Source organism: Rhamphochromis sp. 'chilingali' (genome assembly GCF_963969265.1).
Source record: "Rhamphochromis sp. 'chilingali' genome assembly, chromosome: 5".
In the NCBI taxonomy this organism is placed as follows: domain Eukaryota; kingdom Metazoa; phylum Chordata; class Actinopteri; order Cichliformes; family Cichlidae; genus Rhamphochromis; species Rhamphochromis sp. 'chilingali'.
This window is the reverse complement of record NC_137932.1, coordinates 35,086,239-35,101,586: the sequence shown is the minus strand read 5'-3', so window position 1 is coordinate 35,101,586 and position 15,348 is coordinate 35,086,239. Positions and strand designations below refer to the sequence as shown.

Sequence of the window (15,348 nt, the reverse complement as noted above, 5' to 3'; positions counted from 1 at the left end):
AATAGTTGTAGCAAGTTTTTCTCTAAATGCGTCACTGCACTAAGTCAGTTTTAGACAGGCTAGCTTCATTCATTTAATGTTTTTACAGGAAGTGATAAGAAGGTTGATAATATATCAATCACCTAAAAATGTAAAAATAACACAGTAAGTATGGTCAAAAACTTAGATCCATGCTGCAGTGTGAAGATGGCGAATTCCTGATGAGCAAATAAAATCAACAACAAGACAATTGAATATGTTTATCAATAAAGTGACAAGCAGCAAATTTATTTTATTTTAAAACCTTATTAATAAATAGTGACTGACCGGCATCACAGCAGAATATTTGGCATGTCATAGTAGGAAAAGTTAATTATCAATGATGGCTTCATTTTATTTAGGGGAAGTCAGCTGTGTTGGATGTTGGCTCATTGTCACAGCTCAATCTAACACTTAGAGGAACTGAGCTGTTGTTAATCTGAATTTGTTTCACCAGTCACTGCTAAACACACACACACACACACACACACACACATACGTGTTTTCATGATATATCAGTACGTATGACAAAAATGTGACAAATGGGAACGTGCCTTTCCGAAGGTCCTAGAGGCATGGGAATCTCAAAAAATTTGACCCATGCTTCCAGGAACACACCCATCTGTTGAGATTTTGGCTAGGGCTAAATTTTGGTCAAACCTGAATTTAATGCTACTTGTGAGGACACTGTCAGGTTTATGTGACTTATGAGTACCATAAGGTCACACACAGATATTTCATGTTTAGGTGAATTGTGAAGCCCATGGAAACACATAATTTTCAAGTATACATGACTTATGAGGACCAGGTAACGGTAGGTTCTGCATTTTTAGCTTGGCTCCTTTTGAGATTACAATATAATAGACATGGATGCACAATAGTAATGCTCACCAGTTGGGTAACTTCTGACAGAAATATCAGACATTTATGTGTTAATAAAACAGTAAATCTGAGCTGTGTAAAGACTTTAAAAAAAAAAAAGACATGGGTCAAATGTGGTCAGTCTACTTTTTAAGTCTTGATATTGTAATGCATTAATTCATTTTGTAGTGAATGTTCATGTGAATAAAAACGTGGAACATTATCTGCCTTTTTTATCATTTAATTGCAAAAAGCACCCAGCATAAACCACAGATTTATGAGTAAGAACAATGCAATACAGAAAACTGCAATACTGACATAACTGTGGAAGTAACAAAGTATCTCTCTTGCTTGTTTCTTTTTTTCTTGCATCTTTCTTTTAATGCTATGATCCTGTTGTGGCTGTAGTACCTTATGACAACCCAGTCTCTGCCTTTCAGAGCTGCCGGCTCTGCTTGGAGGCAGCAGTCACATTCCTTTTTACCTGGTACTTTGCAGCTTTTTAATGAAGTGAAACGTGCCGCTCAGCAACCTTCACTTCATCATTTGTCCACTTGCTTCTCACCGTCCCAGCTGTCATAAATGGAAACAAAAGAAAATATCTTAATGTGAATGCAAGAAAAGATAGAAAATATTCTAGTTTATAATGTGAATACAAAATGTTCTTAAACCTTGCTTTCTACTGGAGCACTTTAAAGGAGCAATAAGCACAATTCATCATACTTAGGTTGAAGGAATTAAAAATGACTATGTGAAGAACTAGAGGTGTAATTACATCTGGAGTACAGCATGAAGTCACAATCCCTCTCTCTGTGTTGATCTCCAGCCATAGACTTTGGTTTGGTTCACAGGCAGTGCAAAACAGCACACCTAGCAGTGAAAAGATATTGCTTATTGCTCCTTTAAGGATGCTTGGAATGAACCATTTGAAGTGCTGTGTTCTGCTGGGAATCAAATAAGATGAAATGATTTATGATAAAAGCTCTGAATAGTGTCATGTCTGAAAACAAACTTGTTCTTTGATCACAAGTATATTAACCTAAAACATTTTGTATTTTGGTGCCTTTACCCCTTCTTGGTGAAGTGTTGCTAATGTTTTTGTTGTCCAGGGTGATTGAGGCAGAGGTGCCCTTCATGTTGTCCAGGGCAGCTGAGTAAAGCGTGTGGCTTGGAACCCCCGGACTACTTGGTCCTTGAGCCTTTGAAAAGTAACAGTGAAATATGAGAATCAATGCATGCAATAGGTCTGTTTGCTTTTTTCTCTGCATTGTAGGCAAAGTCAGTGTTGGGCAGTGTGTAATTCTACATTAAGGGGCTAAGGGGCGATCGTGGCTCAAGAGTTGTAATCAGAAGGTTGCCGGTTCGAGCCCCAGCTCCGACAGTATCGGTCGTTGTGTCCTTGGGAAAGACACTTCACCTGTTGCCTACTGGTGGTGGTCAGAGGGCCCGGTGGCGCCAGTGTCCGGCAGGCTCGCCTCTGTCAGTGCGCCCCAGGGTGGCTGTGGCTACAATGTAGCTGCCATCACCAGTGTGTGAATGTCTGTGTGAATGGGTGGATGACTGGATGTGTAAAGCGCTTTGGGGTCCTTAGGGACTAGTAAAGCGCTATATAAATATAGGATATTTACCATTTGATATGAATATTTTACATGTGAACATAATCTACTAATAATACTCATCACAGTGTGATTGTTTGAAATCGGATAGAGTGTTATTATCTTCATGACAAACATCCCTGCTGTTCAGTTTCAATGTAACACAAACTAGAGTTGTTGGTTCTACCAATTGAGAAAGGCTAAAAAAAAACAAATTCATGTCCTTCACAGCTTAAAACAATCTGAGGACAATGTAACACAGAAATATCAAATTTAGTAGGAATAAAGATCAAGCTGATGCTTTAAGGGAAAGTTTGGACTAACAAATGGTATAGACAATTACTTTATCCTAATGCTAATGTTGGTTTCGGTTAACTTCGACTAAAACTGATTGTTTTAGTACAATTAAAGTGCATTTCATTTATGCACTAGGCCCAACTGACACATATACTTGATGCCAAATACAAAAAAATAATGTGTAACCTGTTGGAAGAATGAAGTGGGTGTGTCACTCACCAATTGGTCTGAAGGAGGTTGAGGCAGGACCTCGGCACTTGGTGTCTGCAACAAAAGACAACAATATAACGTCAGAAACATTCTCTAGTATAAATCCCGACTATTTAATTAACTACAGATCATATTTGTATCAGTGAATATTATTACAGAAGGATCTGACTTCCTTATACCAGATTCTATAGAAACTTAACACTGTACGGTTCTGCTACCCAACGATATGAGGACAGTGTAACACACACTAGAGTTGTTGGTCCTACCACATGAGGAAGGCAACTGAAACACACTCCTGTCCTTCACAGCTTAAAACAATATGAGGACAGTGTAACACACACACTACAATCACTGGTCCTACCATATGAGGACTTCTACTTAAACACACTCCTGTCCTTCACAGCTTAAAACAATATGAGGACATGACGACTGAACACATGTAGAGTTCACATTCCTGACTTCTAACTTCTCCTGCTGTTGTCAATAAAAGCTCTAAACCCAACACTGATGTACAGCCATCTATTTCCCCAGAAATTAAATCATGTAAACTGATCAGCGGGAGCTTATTTTGACAAAAACATGTGTAAAACGACAAAAATATCAAATTTTGTCAGAATAAAGATCAAGCTGATGCTTTAAGGGAAAGTTTGGACTAACAAATGGTATAGACAATTACTTTATCCTAATGCTAATGTTGGTTTCGGTTAACTTCGACTAAAACTGATTGTTTTAGTACAATTAAAGTGCATTTCATTTATGCACTAGGCCCAACTGACACATATACTTGATGCCAAATACAAAAAAATAATGTGTAACCTGTTGGAAGAATGAAGTGGGTGTGTCACTCACCAATTGGTCTGAAGGAGGTTGAGACAGGACCTCGGCACCTGGTGTCTGCAACAAAAGACAACAATATAACGTCAGAAACATTCTCTAGTATAAATCCCGACTATTTAATTAACTACAGATCATATTTGTATCCGTGAATATTATTACAGAAGGATCTGACTTCCTTATACCAGATTCTATAGAAACTTAACACTGTACGGTTCTGCTACCCAACGATATGAGGACAGTGTAACACACACTAGAGTTGTTGGTCCTACCACATGAGGAAGGCAACTGAAACACACTCCTGTCCTTCACAGCTTAAAACAATATGAGGACAGTGTAACACACACTACAATCACTGGTCCTACCATATGAGGACTTCTACTTAAACACACTCCTGTCCTTCACAGCTTAAAACAATATGAGGACATGACGACTGAACACATGTAGAGTTCACATTCCTGACTTCTAACTTCTCCTGCTGTTGTCAATAAAAGCTCTAAACCCAACACTGATGTACAGCCATCTATTTCCCCAGAAATTAAATCATGTAAACTGATCAGCGGGAGCTTATTTTGACAAAAACATGTGTAAAATGACAAAAATATCAAATTTTGTCAGAATAAAGATCAAGCTGATGCTTTAAGGGAAAGTTTGGACTAACAAATGGTATAGACAATTACTTTATCCTAATGCTAATGTTGGTTTTGGTTAACTTCGACTAAAACTGATTGTTTTAGTACAATTAAAGTGCATTTCATTTATGCACTAGGCCCAACTGACACATATACTTGATGCCAAATACAAAAAAATAATGTGTAACCTGTTGGAAGAATGAAGTGGGTGTGTCACTCACCAATTGGTCTGAAGGAGGTTGAGACAGGACCTCGGCACTTGGTGTCTGCAACAAAAGACAACAATATAACGTCAGAAACATTCTCTAGTATAAATCCCGACTATTTAACCCTCGTTTTACCCTAGCGAAAAAAGGGACCCGCTTGGGTAACTTTGGATTTTTGATTCTCAATATATCAGTCATTTTAAAGACTAGTTGCATGAAACTTGGCCAGGATGTGTGTTTTAGGATTATTTTTGAAATTCAATGATCCCCTCTATGGTGTGGTGTATAGTAAAGAAGATTCACATATGTACTACCTCCTTTTACCCTTGTATCCGTTTGGGCCCCATTGACTCCCATTATAATCACATATTTTCGATATACTGTAATCCTGACATGCGATAATGCCTTTCTCGTGAATACCTAATGGATCTAAGCCTCAGCCTTCAAAATAAAGGAAAAATAGGTTTTGGATCAAATGAGCACAATATTAGGTACAGCACCACCATAGACATTTTCAGTGCTTTTGAATGCAGGACATGGTTATCTTACTATGCAAAATACATGACAATAAAACAGCTGACCACCATAAAATAGTCTTGATGTAGTGGAACTGATATAAGAGAGTGGTGTGAATGTGATTGAGAATATATATATATACACTGTGTGTGTGTGTGTGTCGGTCACAAACAAAACGGCCCGTAGAGCCGCCTCCTTGAAGTGAACAACGGGAGCCTGCTCCGTTTTTTTCTCCTTTCTCTGAACCTCTGTCAATGTTATTTTGCTTCACTTTGCACATGAGCCTTGTTTTTGCCCTCAGCAGAGAGGGGAGGGGTGCAAAAGCAGCCACGTGTTTGTTGAGCAGAGGGGGGAGGGGTGCAAAAGCAGCCACGTGTTTGCAGAGCAGAGGGGTGCAAAAACAGCCACCTGTTTGCTGAGCAGAGGGGGGGAGGGGCAGTCGTTACTCTCCCAGTGGCATCTCAACAGAGCCGGAGGGAGAGAGAGAGATCGTTTTGGATGCAAGTGCACACTTGAAGTCTGTGAGAATAGTTTGCAGCCTTGTCTTACTAGTCATTTCTGCACAGACGCCACTAAATGCACAGACTCGCGCACACACAACACGAAGCGCACGGTCAATTTAGGGGAGCTTGGAAGCTGTGCTCATCGTGCAAACAGCGCGTTATTATCGTAACGGCTGCAAAAGTTAGGATATGTCCTGTCTGCAACATCCATCTTCACCTGTTGGAAGAATGAAGTGGGTGTGTCACTCACCAATTGGTCTGACTGAAGGAGGTTGAGACAGGACCTCGGCACTTGGTGTCTGCAACAAAAGACAACAATATAACGTCAGAAACATTCTCTAGTATAAATCCCGACTATTTAATTAACTACAGATCATATTTGTATCAGTGAATATTATTACAGAAGGATCTGACTTCCTTATACCAGATTCTATAGAAACTTAACACTGTACGGTTCTGCTACCCAACGATATGAGGACAGTGTAACACACACTAGAGTTGTTGGTCCTACCACATGAGGAAGGCAACTGAAACACACTCCTGTCCTTCACAGCTTAAAACAATATGAGGACAGTGTAACACACACACTACAATCACTGGTCCTACCATATGAGGACTTCTACTTAAACACACTCCTGTCCTTCACAGCTTAAAACAATATGAGGACATGACGACTGAACACATGTAGAGTTCACATTCCTGACTTCTAACTTCTCCTGCTGTTGTCAATAAAAGCTCTAAACCCAACACTGATGTACAGCCATCTATTTCCCCAGAAATTAAATCATGTAAACTGATCAGCGGGAGCTTATTTTGACAAAAACATGTGTAAAACGACAAAAATATCAAATTTTGTCAGAATAAAGATCAAGCTGATGCTTTAAGGGAAAGTTTGGACTAACAAATGGTATAGACAATTACTTTATCCTAATGCTAATGTTGGTTTCGGTTAACTTCGACTAAAACTGATTGTTTTAGTACAATTAAAGTGCATTTCATTTATGCACTAGGCCCAACTGACACATATACTTGATGCCAAATACAAAAAAATAATGTGTAACCTGTTGGAAGAATGAAGTGGGTGTGTCACTCACCAATTGGTCTGAAGGAGGTTGAGGCAGGACCTCGGCACCTGGTGTCTGCAACAAAAGACAACAATATAACGTCAGAAACATTCTCTAGTATAAATCCCGACTATTTAATTAACTACAGATCATATTTGTATCAGTGAATATTATTACAGAAGGATCTGACTTCCTTATACCAGATTCTATAGAAACTTAACACTGTACGGTTCTGCTACCCAACGATATGAGGACAGTGTAACACACACTAGAGTTGTTGGTCCTACCACATGAGGAAGGCAACTGAAACACACTCCTGTCCTTCACAGCTTAAAACAATATGAGGACAGTGTAACACACACACTACAATCACTGGTCCTACCATATGAGGACTTCTACTTTCCTGTTGGAGGTTGAGACACGACAGAGGGACAGCAGGGTAGTAGCTTGCACAAATGATTCTATTGACACAACAGGGAAGTGAGATTAATGAACTGAACGCAACAGACTCTTTCAAAATAAAACAGGAAACATGGCATGAAAATACAAACGTGGTAATATACAGCCCTAACATAAACTCCTTAAAACGATATTAATAACGTTAAGCCAAACTCAACTAACCCGCCATTAAACATAAGAAACTCAAAAACCTTAGAATAACATCAGAAACGCTGGGCCAGAGACCCAGACCGTGAGCAAATAACTATAATATTATTGATTTGTGCTGAATAAGAAAACATTAATATTATCATTTAAATCCCCCCAAGCATATCTTGTGTTGAAAAAAAAAAGTGTGTTGCAGTTAGCTACACTGAGCTTAGACTGACTGTCTCTGCAGTTGAAAATGCAGAGCACATGCAAGGCCGCAGGTCCCTTTAACTCCGGTGGGAATTTAAAAACAGTTAAATTTAACTTCTAATATCTATTGTTAAAGATAAATCTTAAGTAATTTTTTAGCATTTATCATCATTCACCACTTTCAATTTGTTCAAATCGGTTGTGTATTGTTTTAATTCCGTTTAACTAACCTTAATTAGCTTGTTAAACATACAACTTTACCTCGCGGAGCTTGCGTCGACGCATGGATATCAAAGGTAAATACATACCTCAAGATAAATCTCTCCTGAGTGCTGAAGGTCCCGGATGTGCCGTTCACGCAGCGCTCCGGCGAGTTTGTATCTTGCCGTGACCAGCAGCTCTTTGGTTGACGCTTTCGAACAATCAGATGCATCTTTACTCACTTTTTGACCAATCAGAGACGTCGTTCTATGCTCCACTGACGAAATGCTGCATCCTCTCACCAGCCACCGGTCTCTCCTCGTCCATTTAACAACAAAAACACAGCAACACGTGCTGGATTTGAGGTAGGAACACTTGAGAACTGTCACAATGTTTTGCAAACTGCTGTTACAGTTAATTTCGTTCCGTTAATTTGTTTGGTTCCTATTCTGAAGTAACACTTAATACACATGGGGTTAGCTTGCTGGTCTAGTTTAAGTTAGCATGGGCATGCTGTTCACTGATAGAGTAAGGCTAAAATTGTCCTGATATTGTCAGTGTGTTATCATAAACATGCAGCACCCCTAGACCCCCAAGTTAAAATACAGATAATAGATAAGCAATTTAAGAAAATAAGTATAATGTGTATAATAAATGATTTTACTGTCACTTTCCTGGGTCTGTTGACCCAGCGTTTTAAGTTTTAGTTTGTTTAGATGTCGATGTTTATTTATAAGTTCTTTAGGTTTGCTAAGTTCATTTGTTTATTAGATTACCCTTGTGATGTCTGTTTTATTGGGAAAGTCTTTGTCCTATATGCAGTGAGTCTAGTTTTGTTTCCCCTTGTCCCAGCTGTTCCTCATCCCCTCATTATCTCTCTGTGTACTTGCAGTGGCTTGCAAAAGTATTCGTCCCTCTTTTCCACATTTTGTCACATTACTGCCACAAACACAAATTGTCATGGTCCTGGGTCGGTGACCCAGCGCTTTTAGTTTATTATTATGATGATGATGATGATGATGATTATTATTGTTTGAGTTCTATGTGTTATATTTGGTCTGCCTCTGAGTCTGTGTCTCTGTCTATGCTGTCACCCCGTCTGTTTGTGAATCTGTCTGTTTAGTTCTGTGTCATGTTTGGTTCCCCGTGTCTGAGTTTCCTGTTTTATTGTGAAGGTCTCTGTCTGATGTGAGTGTGTTCAGTTTACGTTTCCCCTGTCCTGTCAGCTCTGATTCCTCCCAGCCGTGTTGCCCTCCTGTCTCTCATCCCCTGATTACTGGTGTGTGTATTTAAGCCCTGTGTGTTCTCCTGCCTGTTACTCGGTGTCCTGCTCGGCGGCTGCCGCGCATCCCTTTGTCGTATGCACCCAGGTCTGTTATTTTAGTTCTTCCCAGTTTAGGTGTCTTCAGTTATTTGTCATGCCCCACTGCTTGTTTGCCACTACACCTTGTAAATAAACTTCACTAGCATTTTCATCCACTGCTTGCATCTTGGGTCCTCCTTCCTCCACACCACACAGCTCGCCTTCCCAGCCGTGACACAAATCAATTTTAATGGAATCCAATTGCAGCAAAAGGTGGTTCTACAAAGTATTGACTCAGGGGACTGAATAATTGCGCACACCCCACTTTTCAGTTATTTATTTGTAAAAAATGTTTGGAATCATGTATGATTTTTGTTCCACTTCTCACGTGTACACCACTTTGTATTGGTCTTTCACGTGGAATTCCAATAAAATTGATTCATGTTTGTGGCTGTAATGTGCCAAAATGTGGGAAAGTTAAAGGGGGCCGAATACTTTTGCAAGCCACTGTAAGTCCTGTCCTCATTTGTTCAGTGTCAGGTCATCTGTTGTCTTTGGTGCCACGTTTCCATGTTCCAGGTATCTTTGTATCCATGTCAGGTTTCATGGTTTGTTTGTTTTTTTTAATAAAAAATATTTTCCCCAGGTTAGGTTATTGTTTAGCTTCACCTCTGCCTTTTGTTTTGTAATCTTTTAATTTAATTAAATTTTATTTATATAGCGCCAAATCACAACAACAATCGCCTGAAGGCGCTTTATATTGTACAGTAGATCGCACAATAATAGATACAGAGAAAAACCCAACAATCATAGGACCACCTATGAGCAAGCGCTTTGGCGACAGTGGGAAGGAAAAACTCCCTTTTAACAGGAAGAAACCTCCAGCAGAACCAGGCTCAGGGAGCGGCGGGCATCTGCTGTGACCAGTTGGGGTGAGAAAAGGAAGACAGGACAAAGACATGCTGTGGATTAATAACAAGTATGATTCAGTGCAGAGAGGTCTATTAACACACAGTGAGTGAGAAAGGTGACTGGAAAGGAAAAAACTCAGTGCTTCATGGGAATCCCCCGGCTGCCTACGTCTATTGCAGCACAACTAAGGGAGGATCCAGGGTCACCTGATCCAGCCCTAACTATATGCTTTAGCAAAAAGGAAAGTTTGAAGCCTAATCTTAAAAGTAGAGATTAATAAACGGCTTGCTTTCTGTTAATATTCAAAATTTCTTTCACGTTCCTTTGTGTCAGCATTTTGGGTCCACTCCTCAAATTCATACATATGTCTAACCGTTTTTCCCCACTCGGCGACACACCCGTCGGGGGTCAAACTCTGGTAATTGGCAATTCTGTTCTCAGACATGTGAAGCTAGAGACACCGGAAACCATAGTCAATTGTCTTCCAGGGGCCAGAGCAGGCGACATTGAAGGAAATTTAAAACTGCTGGCTAAGGGTAAACGTAAATTCAGTAAAATCATAATTCACGTCGGCAGTAATGACACCTGGTTACGCCAATCGGAGGTCACTAAAATCAATATTGAATCGGTGTGTAACTTTGCCAAAACAATGTGGGACTCTGTAGTTTTCTCTGGTCCCCTCCCCAATCAGACCAGGAGTGACATGTTTAGCCGCATGTTCTCCTTAAATTGCTGGCTGTCTGAGTGGTGTCCCAGAAACGATGTGGGCTTCATAGATAATTGGCAAACCTTCTGGAGGAAACCTGGTCTTATAAGGAGAGACGGCAGCTCTCATTTCTAGAAATATGGACAAATTAATTAAACCCCCCATAATATGACTATCCAGAGTTGGGACCAGGAAGCAGAGTTGCAGTCTTACACGCCTCTCTGCAGCTTCTCTCCTCCTGCTACCCCCCCAAAAACCCATCTCCATAGAGACTGTGTCAGCTTCCAAAAAGACAAAAAACAAACTAAAAACCAGCAACAAACAACTTAAACATAAACAATTACAAAGAAAGAACAATACAGTATCCACATCCTAACTAAAGAGTAAAACAGTGAAATGTGGATTATTAAATATTAGGTCTCTCTCCTCCAAGTCTCTGTTAGTACATGACTTAATAATTGATCAACAAATCGATTTACTCTGCCTTACAGAAACCTGGTTTTAGCAGGATGATTATGTTAGTTTAAATGAATCAACACCCCCGAGTCATTCTAACTACCAGAAACCTCGAAGCACAGGCCGAGGGGGCGGTGTGGCAGCAATTTTTCACACCAGCCTATTAATTAATGAAAGACCAAGACAGACTTTTAATTCATTCGAAAGCCTGATGCTTAGCATTGTCCACCCCAGCTGAAAAATTTTAGAAACCAGTCTTATTTGTTATCATCTATTGTCCACCTGGGCCTTACACAGAGTTTCTCTCTGATTTCTCAGACTTTTTATCTGATTTAGTGCTCAGCTCAGATAAAATAATTATTGTGGGTGATTTTAACATCCATGTAGATGCTAAGAATGACAGCCTCAACATGGCATTTAATCTGTTATTAGACTCAATTGGCTTCTCTCAAAATGTAAAAGAACCCACCCACCACTTTAATCACACTCTAGATCTTGTTTTTAACATATGGCATAGAAACTGAACATTTAACAGTGTTTCCTGAAAACCCTCTCCTGTCTGATCATTTCCTGATAACATTTACATTTACAATAATTGATTACACAGCAGTGGAGAGTAGACTTTATCACAGATGTCTTTCTGAAAGCGCTGTAACTATGTTTAAGAATGTAATCCACCCACTGTTATCATCTTCAATGACCTGTACCAACACAGAGCAGAGCAGCTATCTGAACGCTACCCCAACAGAGGTCAATTATCTTGTTAATAATAATTTTACCTCCTCACTACATATGACTCTGGATACTGTAGCTCCTGTGAAAACTAAGGTCTCAGATCAGAAGTACCTGACTCTGTGGTATAATTCTCAAACACGTAGCCTAAAGCAGATGACTCGTAAGCTGGAGAGGAAATGGCGTGTCACAAATTTAGAGGATCATCATAATTGGAGAAATATTTTGCTGATTTATAAGAAAGCCCCCCGCAAAGCCAGAACATCTTACTATTTGTCACTGATTGAAGACAATAAGAACAACCCCAGGTTTCTCTTCAGCACTGTAGCCAGGCTGACAAACAGTCAGAGCTCTTTTGAGCCAACCATCGTTAACTAGTAATGACTTCATGAACTTCTTCACAAATAAAATTCTTATCATTAGAGAAAAAAATTACCAATAATCATCCCACAGATGTAACATTATCTACAGCTACTTTTAGTACCGTTGATGTTAAGTTAGACTCTTTTTCTCCAATTGATCTTTCTGAGTTAACTTCTATAATTACTTCCTCCAATCCTCCGTGTCTTTTAGACCCCATTCCTACAAAACTGCTCAAAGAAGTCCTGCCATTAATTAATGCTTCAATCTTAAATATGATCAACCTATCTCTAATAATCGGCTATGTACCACAGGCCTTCAAGCTGGCTGTAGTTAAACCTTTACTCAAAAAGCCATCTCTAGACCCAGCAGTCTTAGCTAATTATAGGCCAATCTCCAACCTTCCTTTCATATCAAAAATCCTTGAAAGAGTAGTTGTCAAACAGCTAACAGATCATCTGCAGAGGAATGGCTTATTTGAAGAGTTTCAGTCAGGTTTCAGAGTTCATCACAGCACAGAAACCGCTTTAGTGAAGGTTACAAATGATCTTCTTATGGCCTCTGACAGTGGACTCATCTCTGTGCTTGTCCTGCTAGGCCTTAGTGCAGCGTTCGATACTGTTGACCATAATATCCTATTAGAGCGATTAGAGCATGCTGTAGATATTACAGGTACTGCACTCCAGTGGTTTGTATCATATCTATCTAATAGACTACAATTTGTTCATGTAAATGGAGAGTCCTCTTCACCCACTAAGGTCAATTATGGAGTTCCACAGGGTTCAGTGCTAGGACCAATTCTGTTTACATTATACATGCTTCCCCTAGGCAGTATCATTAGAAGACATAGCATACATTTTCACTGCTATGCAGATGACACCCAGCTCTATCTGTCCATGAAGCCAGACAACACACACCAATTAGTTAAAGTGCAGGAATGTCTTAAAGACATAAAGACCTGGATGGCCGCTAACTTTCTGCTTCTTAATTCAGATCAAACTGAGGTTATTGTACTCGGCCCTGAAAATCTTAGAAATATGGTATCTAACCAGATTCTTACTCTGGATGGCATTACCTTGGCCTCCAGTTATACTGTGAGGAACCTTGGAGTCATTTTTGACCAAGACATGTCCTTCAATGCACATATTAAACAAATATGTAAGACTGCTTTCTTTCATTTGTGCAACATCTCTAAAGTTAGAAATATCCTGTCTCTTAGTGACGCTGAAAAACTAGTTCATGCATTTGTTACTTCCAGGCTGGACTACTGTAATTCATTATTATCAGAATGTCCTAAAAACTCCCTGAAAAGCCTTCAGCTAATCCAAAATGCTGCAGCAAGAGTACTGACAGGGACTAGAAAGAGAGAGGATATTTCTCCTGTTTTGGCTTCCCTTCATTGGCTTCCTGTTAAATCCAGAATTAAATTCAAAATTCTACTCCTCACATACAAGGTCTTAAATAATCAGGCCCCATCTTATCTTAATGACCTTGTAGTACCATATCACCCTATTAGAGCACTTCGCTCTCACACTGCAGGCTTACTTGTTGTTCCTAGAGTATTTAAAAGTAGAATGGGAGGCAGAGCCTTCAGTTTTCAGGCCCCTTTTCTGTGGAACCAGCTTCCAGTTTGGATTCGGGAGACAGACATTATCTCTACTTTCAAGATTAGGTTTAAAACGTTCCTTTTAGCTGAAGCATATAGTTAGGGCTGGACCAGGTGACCCTGAATCCTCCCTTAGTTATGCTGCAATAGACGTAGGCAGCCGGGGATTCCCATGATGCATTGAGTTTTTCCTTTCCAGTCACCTTTCTCACTCAGTATGTGTTAATAGACCTCTCTGCATTGAATCATATCTGTTATTAACCTCTGTCTCTCTTCCACAGCATGTCTTTCATCCTGTTTTCCTTCTCTCACCCCAACCAGTCGCAACAGATGGCCGCCCCTCCCTGAGCCTGGTTCTGCCAGAGGTTTCTTCCTGTTAAAAGGGAGTTTTTCCTTCCCACTGTCGCCAAAGCGCTTGCTCATAGGTGGTCATATGATTGTTGGGTTTTTCTCTGTATCTATGAAGCGCCTTGAGGCGACTTTTTTTGTGATTTGGTGCTATATAAATAAAATTGAATTGAAATTGAATTGTACTTCTGTGACATTTACAGTTGCTTAGTTAATTAAGTGACTTAATTACTCACTTTTATTTACTAATTGAATTACTAAATGAAGCTGGAATTGTGCATTCTGCAGTTTTTAATAGTGTGTTATTAGTTTTTAAAGAAACAATATGCATTTTATACTATATTGTAAAAAGTATAAGGTAAGTTGAATTTAAAATATAATTAATAAAGTGTTGACTTTTTTCATCAATTCTTGTAGATACACAGAGTCGAGACTGAGCCTGATGATCATACTGAATCAGATGACAGCGGCAGGAATCTCCAAGTTCAACTGCAGATTGCAGATGCAATTATATTAATGTAGATTAATATAAACTCTTCAAGGGTCAAAATCTGCACACACATCATTCTGCATAGTGAAGGTCAGACAATTTGTGCATTGATCTTGACAAGTAAGACTCATTAATTAATAGTAATATAATTAGACAAATGTTGAAACTTTATATTTCGATACATTTTGTCAACAACAAAAGAAACCAAGCTGTGCAGGTACTGATAACTGAATCTAAAGACCTTCATTTTTGTCAAGATTTGCCTGATTTAACTGTTGTTACCCTTGCTTATAGCTCACCTTAATATGTATAAAAATGTGAAAAGTTTTTGATGTGTGTTAGAATGATTGTTTAATTGGCAAGGTTTGAACGAACAATTTTCAGAAGCCTCAAAATTCATCTGTTACTATTCCACGAATGATTGAAATAAAGTTCACCTCCATTTCAACATTGAATACGACTTTGGACATAAGAACTAAAAGGTGCTGTCCACGCATGTGTCCGCTAAGCCCCAGAAGGGTATAACCTGGGTCAAATGTGTTATTGTGTCTGACACACCTACAATATGAGGACTCGCAGAGTGACGTCACTGAAAGTGTGTTTAAAGTGTGTTAAGTTCCAAAACTGGCCAGTAGGCGGCGAAACTGAAAGTGAGCAAAAACGCTAAACACACTTAAACACACTTTTTCATAAAATTGTG

The 15,348-nt window shown here is 39.4% G+C and overlaps 1 protein-coding gene across 1 annotated transcript; it reads right to left on the bottom strand.

Moving 5' to 3' along the window:
• Positions 1-1,462: 1,462 nt before the first annotated feature.
• On the bottom strand, positions 1,463-7,809 carry LOC308397716 (uncharacterized protein). Its single transcript, XM_080883794.1, has 8 exons — positions 7,796-7,809; positions 7,119-7,197; positions 6,767-6,811; positions 4,669-4,713; positions 3,831-3,875; positions 2,991-3,035; positions 1,949-2,078; positions 1,463-1,749 (listed from the first exon to the last, which is right to left on the bottom strand). The coding sequence occupies exons 2-8, from the start codon at positions 7,119-7,121 to the stop codon at positions 1,559-1,561; spliced, it is 504 nt and encodes a 167-aa protein (XP_080739920.1). The 5' UTR covers positions 7,122-7,197; positions 7,796-7,809; the 3' UTR covers positions 1,463-1,558.
• Positions 7,810-15,348: the final 7,539 nt, after the last annotated feature.

Coding starts and splice junctions, on each gene's coding strand:
- LOC308397716 (XM_080883794.1), bottom strand. Junction 3,036..3,830: donor AACCTCCTTCAGACCAATTG/GTGAGTGACACA, acceptor CTTTTGTTGCAG/ACACCAAGTGCCGAGGTCCT. Junction 2,079..2,990: donor AACCTCCTTCAGACCAATTG/GTGAGTGACACA, acceptor TACTTTTCAAAG/GCTCAAGGACCAAGTAGTCC.